The following is a 12,873-nucleotide window of genomic DNA, read 5'->3' on the forward strand; positions in this document are numbered from 1 at the left end:
GCTTCTACCCCCAGCCTAATGTTACCATTCCCAGCTAGTGCAACTATTTTCTGCCTCAAAGCACCATGGCAATGACTACGATAAATCTGGGGCTGGGGCTGGGGCTGGGGCTGGGGCTGGGGCTGGGGCTCGGGCTGGGCAATGATCTATCCAAGCCAATGTGGGCAAAGAGAAGTACACATTCCTTTCAAGACATCCACTCAACCTATCCCCTTCTATAGCACAGCCCTCACATGGGAGGGGCTGCTGCTTCCTTCCCACACTCCAGGACCAAACCACCTGCTACCTCCCAGAAGGTAGGATGGGGAGGGCAGGTTCTCTGGGGTTTTTACATTCCTTTCTTAATCCTCACCAAAGTCTCTCTTGCATCTGTGGTATCCTCAGGATTGTACCCACAGGAAGGGTCCAGCATCTCAAGTACATGACCATTTTGTCAGCCATGCATTACTTTTCTCATAACACCCAGTACCAGCTGAAGCTGTTAGTTATGTGTTTGTTTTTCTCTCTCTCTCTCCCAGCTCTCCCTAAAGCAGCCCCTCCTCCATGAAGGCAGGATTTTGGCCTATTCTCAGCTGTGTCCTCAGCACCGGCAGTACCTGGCAGAGATGTTCAATAAAGACAAGTGGGACCTGGTATTAGAACCCAACTCTGATTCTGGCTCAGGGCTTCTTGCTCCAAATCTGGGGCTTTTCCCACCTAATCCCCTGGATCTCTGCCCTGAGCAAAGACCATACACAGAGGGAAAAGGTTTATATTAACTAGACTCACAACAAAGATACAGGGTCCTTACTCCAGACATTGGCTAAAACAGCTGCTGGATAATTAGACTTAGAGGTGCTGTGTGTACATCTTCCAATCCCCACTGCTTGCACCCAGTAGGTGCTCAAGAAAAGGTGTGTTTTATTGAATGGACATATAAATTCTCCAGGAGGACATAATTCAGCATAATTAGATGGGACCGGAAATAGGGTTACTGAAGAGCTGATTGGGGGTTATATGGAGAAGGAGAGAGCTGAGCATGAACAAGCTCTTGATCGAAAAGGGTCTTTGGTCTATACAGTGTGACAAGGCAAAAGTAAAGAACTTCGCCCAGCACTGTCCAATGCCACAGGCATGAACTACACGCAGCTATTTTCGTTTAATTAACATTAACTCACATGTAAAATTCAGCTCCTCAGTTGCAGTAGCCAGATTTCAGGTAATAATAGTCACATGGGGCTTTGCAGCTACTGCACTGGACAGTGTAGATAATACAAAACATTGTCATCATCAAAGAATGTCCCATTGGATGAAGCTGACCTAGACCCTTAGAATTAAAGGAAACATATTTCTGCTTCTAACCTGGCCTTCAGACATCCTCTCTACATCACCTATATCACCACTCCCTACACCACCACTCCCCCAACCCCCATTCCCGCCCAGATTTGAGCACCATCAGTGCCCACATCTGCCTTCCTAGGTTTTCTGATCTACGGGGAGTAATGCTGTCTCTTTCCTTTGTTTTCACCCCCCAGTGCCCAGGGTAATAAGTATTTGTTGAAATAATGAGCCCTCGATTAGCCTATGTTAAATGCTGAGGCCCAAAAGGTGAATTAAGTGACAGAACAGAAGAGATTGCTGCTTCCCCTCTTTTCTCACCTCCCTACTCCCTTCTCTGCATTCCCTTTTCTGGCGCCCCCCACCAACACCCCAAAGCAGTACGTTAGAGGCAGTGCCACCCCCACACACAGAAGTTCCGGTCCCCAAACTACAGGTACTCCAAGGAAGTCTGTGCTCCGGTACTCAAACCGATCTAACTTGTTCACATGATAATTTTCTGTCTTCCTTTTCCGTTGGCTGCCCCGCACCTTAGTAGGTGCTCAACAAGTGTCTGTCGAATGGTTGGAGGAACCGGTGCACAAATGGATAGATAGACGGCTGGACGGCTCCATGTCCCCGCGTCTGCCACACGGACTGCCGGAGAAGCCGCAGCGCGCTTACAGGGAAAGCCCCAGGCCTCCGCCCAAGGGCTCGCTGGAGCGCGGAAAGCTCGGCCCGCGGGCCGGGAGTCGGGCGGGGCTTGGCCCTTGGGGGTGTGTCCTCCCGGGCCCTGGCGCCCGCGGCGGGAGAGGCGCGCAGCCACCGCTGCAGGGCCCGGGCGGCCGTAGAGGACGCGCGGCGACGAGCATGGAGCGCGAGCTGGAGGAGCTGGTGGCGCGGCCCGCGCGCCCGGCAGAGCCGCCCTTCCAGGCGCTGGTGGAGGCGGCGGGCGGCCGCGGGCAGGTGCTGCTGGTGGGAGAGCTGTGGGAGCGCGAGCAGAGCCGCGCGCTGCTGCGGGACTTCGCCCGGGCAGTGTTCCCGCCCGAGCAAGCGGCGGGCAAGCGGGGCAGCGCGGGGGCTGGGACACCAGAGGCCGGGCCACCGGGGGCGCAGTGGGCGCCCGGGACGGCGGGGGCGCGCGCCATCCGCTCGCCGCTCGTCTTCGTGCTGTGCCGCGCGTCCTCGCTGACCGCCCGGGAGCCGCGGCGCCGCCTGCGGGAGATGCTGCGGGACGTGCGCGGCCGCCGGCGGGCCGGGGCGGCGCTGGTCGGGGTGCTGGTGGCCGAGGCCGGGCCCGAGGACACGGTGGCGCCAGGGTTGCGGCTCCTGGAAGCGCTGCTGCGCACAGTGTTCGGCCGCCAGGCGGGGGGCCCAGTGCAGGCGGCCGCCTATTGCCCTGGCCACCCGGCCTCCAGCGTGGCCGTCCAGGCGGCCGCCTGCAGGGCGCTACAAGCAGCCGGGTCCTCGCGACCAGGTGAGACTACAAGGCCCGGGGGCGGGGAGGCGCGGGTAGTGGGCGGCCTGGGGGTGGGGGGAGGCCCCGAAGTTGGAACTCTTTAGGCCAGCTTCTCTCCATGGGCACCACAGTAAACTGAGGCCCAGAGAGGGGAGGTGCCCAGCACTAGGCCTTCCAGCTACCGTGGATCGGGCCCTGGACCCGGGGTCCAGTCTGTTCCGGAAGGATCCAGAGAGCCTAGGAGACGCAAGGGCTTGGGAAAGCCGAGCAGACCAGCTCAATGCTGGGAAGTTGGTGGAGAGAGGGTTGGATTGGGCTGGGAGCTGGGGGGAGGGAGAGGAGGTGAGAAAGCATCAGGAGGCCCAAGTTCCAAGGTGGGAAGGGGAATAGAACTGGGACCTGGGAGGTGGCGGTGGCAGGAGCTTCCAGGACCCCGTGCAGTTAGGGATGTGGCCGTGGAGGCTTAGCGTGGATGCCCCCACCGGCTCACAGGAATAGGTGCCAAGGCTCTGAGTGTGGGGAAAGGGTGTGAGGGACTGCGGGCTCAGAATTTTCTAATCCCACTCTGGGTGTGCACCCACTGCTGCGTTTCTCTCCACGTTCTCCTGAAGCGTAGGGAAGGGCAGTGAGGGCACCCAGCCTGGGTAACTACTGCCATCAGCAGAAGTGTGAGAAATCTCTTCCACCCTGGTACCGATCGGAAGGTTTTACGAGAGTTTTTCAGGGTCTCAGGATTAAAATACTGACACTAAGTTCAGCTGGATCTGGCGAAGCTGAGAGAGGCAGGATTGTCCTTTGCGCTCCCAGATCTCTTCCTGCCTCCACCGTCCCTGCACTTGCTGCCATCCCCAAGACCTCAAGCCTTCCATTCTTGCTAAAGTGGTAACCAACACAGAGACTGTGTTCTGCTTCTCTGGGCATCGGTGTGATAACCAGAAACTGGAAGATGCCAGGCTTGCGGGGGGGGGGGGGGGGGGGGGGGGGGGGGGGGGGGGGGGGGGGGGTGCTTTTCCAGCAAGGAGACCTGGTACCTCTGATGTCCCAAATGTCCCAGACCTACCAGCTAGCTTGGCCTGCCAGAGTGAAAGCCATGCATCTCAGCCCTAGGCTCTGCCCCAGCCTCACTCCACCGACCCCCATACCTAGTGCTTACAACCCCTTTCTGTTAAATCTCTGATAGTCAGCTAAATTTGAAACTCTATAACAGTGTTCTGAAAGACATGAAAAGTCCTGAGGTGAGTTGTTATTGTGATTGTCACTGCCAGTCCTTTCACAGATCTGGCCCCACAGGGGAAAGGAAGGAATTTACACAAACAGATTTTCTGCTCCCAATAACCTGGTATCTAGAAAATTCCGAGTTCTTAGTCTCTTAGCCCTCTCCCATTCTCCAGGAACAACTTTTAATTCCCCAGAGCCAAGTGTGTTCTGGCCTCCTCTAAGTTTTTGTACATCTTAAAGTTGCCTTGAATGAAAACCCATTTCTCCTGCCCTCCTCTTCACCTGACCGTCCCATTTTATCATTTGGGACCAGACTTCCTCCTCCAGGAAGCCTTCCCTGACCCTCCCCACTCCCACTTGTAAATTTGCAAGTGAAATCCCAGAACTCTTAAGCCCTGGATTTTGTCACTTGGTGAGTTTAACCACCGTTATATCCCCATTTCCCAACACCTTGCCTGGCATGCAGAATCCTTGCCTCCTTTGAAATATTATCACTTAAGAAATCTTAACACTTTGCAAAGGAATCATTCTTTACTGTTTAAACTTGTTTCTACTTTTATAGAAACATCCTGAACAACATGAAACCTTTTACTGATGACCAAAATTGATGAGTATAGGTGTAACTCACTGTCCACTACTCTCTTCGGGGCTTTTTCAGTGGACAAAGCCATGGATTGCTAACACGAAGGAGTCCTGTTGCTAAGATTTTGAGAGCAACTGCATCTGGCTTTTTTAAGTTTTCCAATCTCTTTCTTCACTGCTTGATGGCTATTCTTATACTTTTAGGTTGCCCGATCTTGGCAATGACCTTTTACCTAATTATGCTTAATCCAGCTGAGGACCCTGATCCTAAACCAGTGAAGGACCCAGTCTTATTAGAAGTGGGTACAAATTCAGAGTAAATAGGTCATGCATGAGGATTTATAAACAAGATGTTCTGTGTTCCAGTTGGCCATTTTCCTGAGAGTGGGGGCTCCCAGGTGCTGAGGTGTTTATTATAATAAGGAAACTAGACTTTTGAGCATTGCCAATCAATTAGATGGAAAATGGTAGCTTATAGTTTTAAGTATTAAAGTTTCTACTGTGTTGAAAACTTTAAAAAAATAAGGAAACTAGACTCAACATGTAATTGATTTAGGGCACCTGGGTGGCTCAGTTGGTTGGGCAACTGCCTTCTGCTCGAGTCATGATCCTGGAGTCCCAGGATCAGGTCCCACATCAGGCTCCCTGCTTGGCGGGGAGTCTGCTTCTCCCTCTGACCCTTACCCCTCTCGTGTTCTCTCTCTCTCTCTGTCAAATAAATAAATAAAATCTTTTTTTAAAAATGTAATTGATTTACAGTAGTTATAAAAAATGATTAAGTCTATTCCCATTAAGAGATAGTTTGAACCAAAACTCAAGGGGAAATTTCTGCTCTTTGAGTATTTTCTTTGGTGCTGTGTCATTGTTATTAGTTTCATGTCACTTTTTTGGGGGGTCAATTTTGCAAATACAAAAACTCCACCCCACTTAGCAAAGCAGAATCTTTTTAAAAATTTTTTTAAAGATTTTATTTATTTATTTGAGAGAGAAAAAGAGAGAGCACAAGCGAGGGGAGGAGCAGAGGGAGAAGCAGACTCCCTGCCGAGCAGGGAGCCTGACATGGGGCTCAATTCCAGGACCCTGAGACCATGACCTGAGCCAAAGCAGATGCTTAACCTGCTGAGCTGCCCAGGAGTGCCCCAGAATCTTTGTTTTTTTAATCAAACAGTTGAAACTAGGGCAGTTGGTAATTGAAGCACTTGGTTTGCTGAACAGAAAAATCTCTCAAACGTGCTCACCTGATGTGTCTGGGACCTTGTGTTCTTTCTGGCAGCAGGACCCTGGGAGAGACCGGGCCTCCCAGCACTGCTGGCATGCTTTTCCTGGGGTCCCTGGAGCCGGGGGAAGGATCCAGATGCCACCTCCCCCAGTGACCCAGCTCAGGGTGAGTGTGCTGCCTTCCTGACCTTCTGGACCCTGCAGGCCAGGTGCTTGGGATTATGGGGTGGGTCCTGTGCACACAGGGACCTAAGGGATAGGGTTGACCGAAATCCACGGAGCAGTTGCCATGTGCAGGGCGTGGAGGTGAGTGATGTGAGGATGTGAGGTGTTCCTGCCGAGGGCCAAAGGCACACTGACCCCCCAGTAGGGCTCTAGCCCCATGGGTCTCCCACTAATGAATGCATCGGTGTGGTCAGGGCAGGTGTCCACCCCGTGCATGGTCAGGTGCTTGGAGACAATGCATTTAACCTTCCCCTGAGGCTCCAGAACACACGACCTTGGAGCCAGGGATTGGAGATTGTCCTAGGCAGCAAGGGGAAAACCTGGGAGAGGAAGCAGTGTGAATGAAGGCCTGCGGGCATGATGTCATGCTCAGAAAAGGGGCCCCCATTGGGAGTGCCAGAGGGTGAGGACCAAGAGACTGGGAGGGCTGAAGCTGAGGAGGAGAGCTGGGACCAAATCGGGACTCTGGACCCAAGTGTCGCACGAATAGTGAGCTGCTGGCCATTTCTGAGCAGGGCTGTCCAGATTAGGGGCGTTTTGGAGAGGTGACAAGACTGTGAGGTAGGGCAAGACTAGAGGCAGAGCCAATTAGGAGGGGACTGTTTAGTCCCAGGAGGGACAAGAAGCAGCCTGGACCCAACAATGGCAGTTTGGGAAGGGAGAGGAAGGAACTCGGCTGGAAGCCTTTTCTAGTGTAGGCTTCTCAAGCCGCTAAAGAGAGAAGGGGGAAAAGACAGTTCTTCGGGGTCCCTAGGAGCACCCAGTGGGCATTGAGGCTGTTGTGAGAGCTATAAAGTATTGGGGGAGTGCGTTGTAACCACCTAAATGTACGTGACCCACGGCCCCTGCATGTACTGAACAGCACAGCTCTGTTACAGAAGCAACGGGCAGTGGTTTAAAACAAACTTTTCTTGTGTCCCTTATGTTTAAAAAAATCACCAGGCGAGGTGTCAGCCTTCCCTTGGCACGTAAGAAGTGAGCACAGACTCAGCGGCTTACACCAACACCCGTTAATTCCTCACAATTTCCATGGGTCAGGAGTCTCACAAAGCCGATCAGAGTGTCGCCCGGGCTGCATTCCTTTTTGGAGCCCAAGGCCTTCATGCTGCCATGGGTGTGGGCAGAATTTCCTTCTCCGCTGCCTTCTTAGTGGCTATCAGCTGGGGCTCCTCTCCGCGGACAGCCATCTCGCCACACGTCTCTCAACACAGCAGCTGCTCCTTCAAGAAGCAGGAGACTTTCTGGTCTCCGATAATGTCACTCAATCCCAGGAGGAATTGTTCTGTTGTCCTATATGGGACCCTAATCAAGGGAGTGAGGATCCCATCCTAGTGACAGATGCCACTGGCACTAGAAGGAGGCAGTTACGCAGGAGGGGTGCACCGAGTGGTGGAAATCTTAAGGGTCATCTTAGAATTCAGCCTATCAGGGGGGAAAGCTCAAAAAATTTGAGAAAGGAAAACAAGTATGAAAATCATTTGCTGAATCCCGTCACTCAAAAGTAAATATCAGCTGTATTTGGACATAGACCATTCTGTTCATCTGTCTGTCTACCTATCTGTGTACCTCCTTGTGCCGTTTACATTGTAATAAATACGCTTCTATATAATACATGAATTATCAGCCAAATGTATCAGGTATTCAAATCATTCCATTGCAAAAATGTTAACTTCAGTCTCTCCATCGTCAGTGTGGATATTTCTGGAAACCAAAGGGAAAAAATAATAAACCAAAGGAATCAGAAACAATTTTACATAAATCTTGGATAACTCCCCTCTCTGTAGGATGTAACAATTTTCTTTAAAATTTTATTTATTTAAATAATCTCTACACCCACCCCCATGGGGCTCAAACCCATGACCCTAAGATGAGCAGTTGTGTGCGCGGGATGCCTGGGTGACTCAGTAAGTTAAGTGTCTGCCTTCCGGGGCTCAGGTCCCACGATCAAGTTCAGTATCAAGCTCCTTGTTTACCAGGGAGCCTGCCCCTCCCTCTGCCTCCTGCACCTCTTGCTTCTGCCACCCCCCATCAACGAAGAAATAAATAAGATCTTAAAAAAAAAAAAAAATGAAGTTACATGCTCTTAGAACTGAGCCAACCAGCATCTCTATAGCATATAATAAATTAATCTCAAGTAGAAGTGAATGTTTTAAAATGAAAATTGCATTCATGGGCTATGTGTATGCATTTATAACTTACACAATAAATATGGAATTAGACAGACATTCATACATACCGTTCTGGAATCTGCTTCCTTCACAGCAACATATTGTCAGTGTGCAATATTCCACAGCAGTAATTACCTATCAGTAACATATTGTCTCTTTCAGGGGAATGGTGTGTAATTGTAGATTCACATGCGGCTGTAAGAAATCATACAAAGAGATCTGTATACACTTGGCCCACTTTCCTGCACTGGTAGCATCTTGCAAAACTATAGGATGATATCACAACTGGGATATTGACATTGAAACAATCCACAGATCTTATTAAGAGTCCCTCAGTATTACTGTGTGTGTGTGTGTGTGTGTGTAGTTCTATGGAATTTTATGCATCTTTTTTTAAAGACTTTATTTTTTTTTTGAGCAAGAGACTGCATGAGCAGGAGCTAGGGGCAGAGGGAGAGGGAGAAGCAGACTCTGTGCTCAATGGGGATGATGCATCATTTTTAATGCCAGAATCTCATCATATGGGTGAGCCATGGTGAACTCAACCAGTCCCTTCTTTGGACATTACATTAGGTTAGGATGCTTTTGGCTACAGGGAGAAAAACCATGGCTCAAGCTGGCATAGCAAGGGCATTCAGTATCTCGCCTAAAAGATAGTCTAGAGGTAGAGTCATCTTCAGGGCTGGTCAATTCCGGGGCCCAGTGACCCCACTGAGGACCTAGGTCCTTTCCTTCTCTCTGCTGAGCCACTATCCGTGTCATTTCATCCCAAGATGGCAGTTCCACTAATTATTCCTAATTATTTCCTTAGGATAAAATCCTAGAAGTGGAATTGCTGGGTCAAAGGGTATGTACATTTTTAAGGGTCTCGATGCATATTTTACTGTGGTTTTTAAGTAGATATTACTGGGGCCAACTTCCTCCCTTTTGCTCCTAGCTTACTCACTCCTAAACTTGACCTTCTGATTGGGTGATTCCTTCTCTTCTGTTCTAGATCACCTCCAGGACACTGAGGAGGAGCTGGCCCTGACAACCATATGTCCCAACGGAGACTGTGAGGACCACAGGAAGGGGTCGAGAGCCTGTGATGGACTTGTCCCTGCTCCTGCTGACCCCGCTGTAGACTCAAGATGAGGGCTGGACCAGCGGGCCACCCGTGCTCTTAACCTACACACTGGGGACTGGCTCCTTCTCACTGAGCCCCCTTGCTTCCATGTTGACCTTGGAATGGTGGTAACTACAAAGGCCCCACCTGTCGGTGGGGGGCTGCTGCATTGAACCAGCTAGGAAAACTTAGTTTCCTAGAACCTGCCCACCCCCACCTCACATTTGCTCACTCCCCGATCACAGTAAGGTTATCTGGCCTTTCCGTACCTCAGTTTTTCTATGCCACTAGGACAGGTGGCTGTCTACCTTTAGGCTCTGTGGTGCTGTGGCAGCCCATGGTGTGTTTGCATGAAAATCCATCATTTCACGTGCAACTGGAAAGAACTCTGGAACGGAAGTCATCAGATCAGGAACGGGGGTGGCCTTGGACATGTCACTGAACCTTTGGAGCTTCTGTTTCTCAAACACATGACGAGGCTCTGAGCCCAGGGGCTCTCAACCAAGAACCAGGCTGCCATTCCAGGCAGCACTGGAAAGGTGTGTGTTTGAGTGTGAGTGTGTGTTGTGCAGGGGTTACTGTGACTGTGCGGTACCCCTGGCACTTAGTGGGTTTCTCACAACCTACGGTACAATCTCTAACAGTAAAGATTTGTTCCACCAAAATTGCCCATCATGGCTCCTTTGAGAAACTGAGTGAGCCAATCCCTTCTCCCTGGGAAATTCTAAGAGAACCCCGCCCCCAGAAGAGAGGGTTGGGCTTCCTGAGACCTTGGCTCCCAGAGCAAAGCCAACATAAAGATTGCACTGCTGCCCTGGGGGCCTGTTGGGTCAGAGCAAAGACAGCCACCTGCTTTGCATGCCCTCTTTCTTCCTCCTCTTGATGTTGACTTTCTGTGCCAAATCCTTTGAGAATAAGGATGCTGGGAACTGCCCATGACACCAAACAAGAAAGATAGGAATGTGCATTACAAGGACATGGGACTTTCTCTCCATTTCAGGCCCTTGTCCAAGGTCAAAGCAGACCCAGCCCAGAGGTACCAAGTTCCTGAATCCTTTTTTCTCTGTTTAAGAGTCAGACAGGGTTGATGATGATGTTCCTTTCAAAGCCAGGAAAGCCATCTGTTCACTCGTAGAAGGAACTCTGCATTACCTCCCTTGCCTTCCTCGCCTGCCCCTGGAGAAATGCAGTCTTTGGAATGAGAAAGAGCAGCTCCTGGTTTGCCTTGGTAGGAAGCACGTCTAAGGGGAGCAGCTAAATTCATTCATTTGTGCATGATTTGCTCTGCAGACATGCAGCGGGCCTATCTGCCCAGGATTCTACTGCATACCTTCCAGTAGTTACTTTGGCTTTCATGTCTGGTACCAAAATGTGGAATTGGAAACCTGTGGCTGAGGGGCTGTGTGATATCAAGGTGGGGTCCCTCCTGGCTCTAGGCCTCAATTTATTCTTCATATTAAGCAGCCCAATTCTATCCCTGCTTTGCCTCATGGGGATAGCGTGAGGGCAGGCAGGGTGACCTTTTATTTGGGGTTGGTTAGCAGCAGGTGTCATTTTAATAATGCAAAGCTGTCTTACCAATACGTAGACCCAGCTGACCTTCTACACAAGAATGAACTCAATGGATTACTGTAGATTTTGTTTTGAAATGGGGAGACTGGTATTTCCAAAGCTGCTCTATTTTTCTATATGGGATCGAGTTTTTTATTTGGTTGGGGGGGGAGCCTTTATTAAGGTGGGAAATTACCTAAGGCAGAAGTTACAAGGCACAGCCTCTGCTGTTTAAAAACCTTTTGTATTTGTTGCCAATATTGGAAACTTGAGAAATTGCACATAAAAAATGTAGCTTGCTGGATAGAGGACAGGGCATGCCATCACATCCAGTTCGCTGCAACCCCCCTCCCCTGGGTAGAGCCCCCTCCCTCCCATCTAATCTGCCTCTCTACTTCACTCCTACGTGCCACCTGCCTGGTCCTGATGAACATTCAAGTTCGCATACCTGTGGGGTAAAGAGTGGTCTACGTATAACTTTTTCATTACTTTCAGTATCTCTGGTGACTAGCTAAAGACAGAAGATCTTTCCTGAGGTTCGTGTTCTGCTTCCCAACCGGGAAACACGCGACTGGACTGAGAGTCTTCAGGGCCTATGTTGGGTTTCTCAACATGTGGCTACACATGATCTTTTTAGGAATAATCTAGTTGGTATTTTTCTAGCAGACACAAGAGTTAGGTGCTGGAAGGGATGACCTTGGTGGTAGGTCTCTTCCCTGAGGACTTTTACAAGGCCTGAAGATTGCGGTGGGCCTGTCTGGGAATAGAGGCCCCAAATGGGGTCAGTGGTACTGAGAGCCATTAGTGGGGATCTCCAGCCAAGTCACACTTTGGGCTGGTGGGTATTAATCCTTCTAATATGGGAGTAGTTGTGCTGCTTCTGACTTGAATCAATTATTAATTCTTTCTACCTAATAAAACCGAACAGTAGCTCACGGCTATCTAATCAAAATCAGAATGGATCTTCGCATTTGTTCTCAAAGCATTGCTCACAGGGGCCCGTGGGAGCAGGGAGCCTGGGCAAAAGGTGGGAACCTCTGGAATAGTTTGGCCTGAAAGACTTCCAGTCCTGCCCTGGGGAAACATCTCTACAACCCTGTCGGCTGGAATTGGAAAAACATGTAGCCAGAAAGTAAATGTTTGAAAAGAGATGGTTTTCAAAGATAGCATTTTGCTTGGGGCTCACCCAAATGTGTGTGTTCGTTTGCACCTATGAGCATGTTTAAAGAGGCAAGATGGCCTTGCCTCAGCCCCAGAGAGCCCTGTATAATATTTGTGTCATGGTTTCTCTCCTCTCGAAGTATTTGTCTCCAAGACTTACCATGCAAGAGGAGTCAAAGAACAGGGCAAACCTGCAAAGGGGCCGGGGTTTAAGGCCCCCAAACACCAGTGTGTTCTCAACAAGCCCCCCTCTTATACCAGCCAGAGAACCCAGGACCCAAGCTCATGGGAAAAGGCGACGACAGCCATGTTAACCTGATAGTCTATGCGCTTCAAAGTGTAACAGCTCCTCTGTGGGGCTGGCTCCCTGAGCTCGTGAGGCCTGCACTTTGCCCTGTTTGGACTGGCAAACATAAACAGCACAGTGGGGAGAGAGTCTTTTGTTTGATACCCGAGGGCTGCACAACCCCCTTCTGGCCCAGTCTTGTGTGTTAGTGTATCAAGGATTGAGACAGACTGTTGCTTGTGTAATCTTTGAGTTCAAAGGAAGTGAGGTGCAAGGCAGGGTGGCTGACCAGCATTGTACACGAATTCTTCAGATGCCTTTGCCCCCCTGAGCCAGAGCCCTTGGGTTATGTTATATTTGGGGCTGCTGAACTGGGAGCAGAAACAGAGGCTACCTACGGGGATATGCCCTGGTTCACAGAGATCCCAAAGTGAGCAAGGTGTGTAATGGCTCAAGTCCAGAGTTGGCCCGGGCCCTGGGGCCTCTGCGGGTCCAGGGCTTTGGCAAAACCCTGTCTGGCTTCCTCCCTGAGCTCCCTGACCTCCCCAGCCAGGGCCCCTGCTGCAAGGGCAGACCCACACCTGACTGGTGAAATTCAGAGACC

The 12,873-nt window shown here is 50.6% G+C and overlaps 1 protein-coding gene across 2 annotated transcripts; it reads left to right on the top strand.

The window, feature by feature from the left end:
• Window positions 1-2,111: 2,111 nt before the first annotated feature.
• C3H2orf72 (chromosome 3 C2orf72 homolog) lies at window positions 2,112-11,774 on the top strand. 2 transcript variants are annotated; one of them, XM_059393698.1, is made up of 3 exons: window positions 2,112-2,773; window positions 5,832-5,939; window positions 9,161-11,774. In XM_059393698.1, exons 1-3 carry the CDS (start codon window positions 2,167-2,169, stop codon window positions 9,298-9,300), a joined length of 855 nt encoding a protein of 284 aa, XP_059249681.1. In that variant the 5' UTR covers window positions 2,112-2,166; the 3' UTR covers window positions 9,301-11,774. The 2 variants fall into 2 exon arrangements, with proteins under 2 accessions (XP_059249681.1, XP_059249680.1); XM_059393697.1 differs by having other exon boundaries at window positions 2,114-2,773; window positions 5,829-5,939.
• The last annotated feature ends 1,099 nt before the right edge of the window (window positions 11,775-12,873 follow it).

The sequence above is a fragment of the Mustela nigripes genome, chromosome 3 (genome assembly GCF_022355385.1).
Source record: "Mustela nigripes isolate SB6536 chromosome 3, MUSNIG.SB6536, whole genome shotgun sequence".
Lineage (NCBI taxonomy): Eukaryota > Metazoa > Chordata > Mammalia > Carnivora > Mustelidae > Mustela > Mustela nigripes.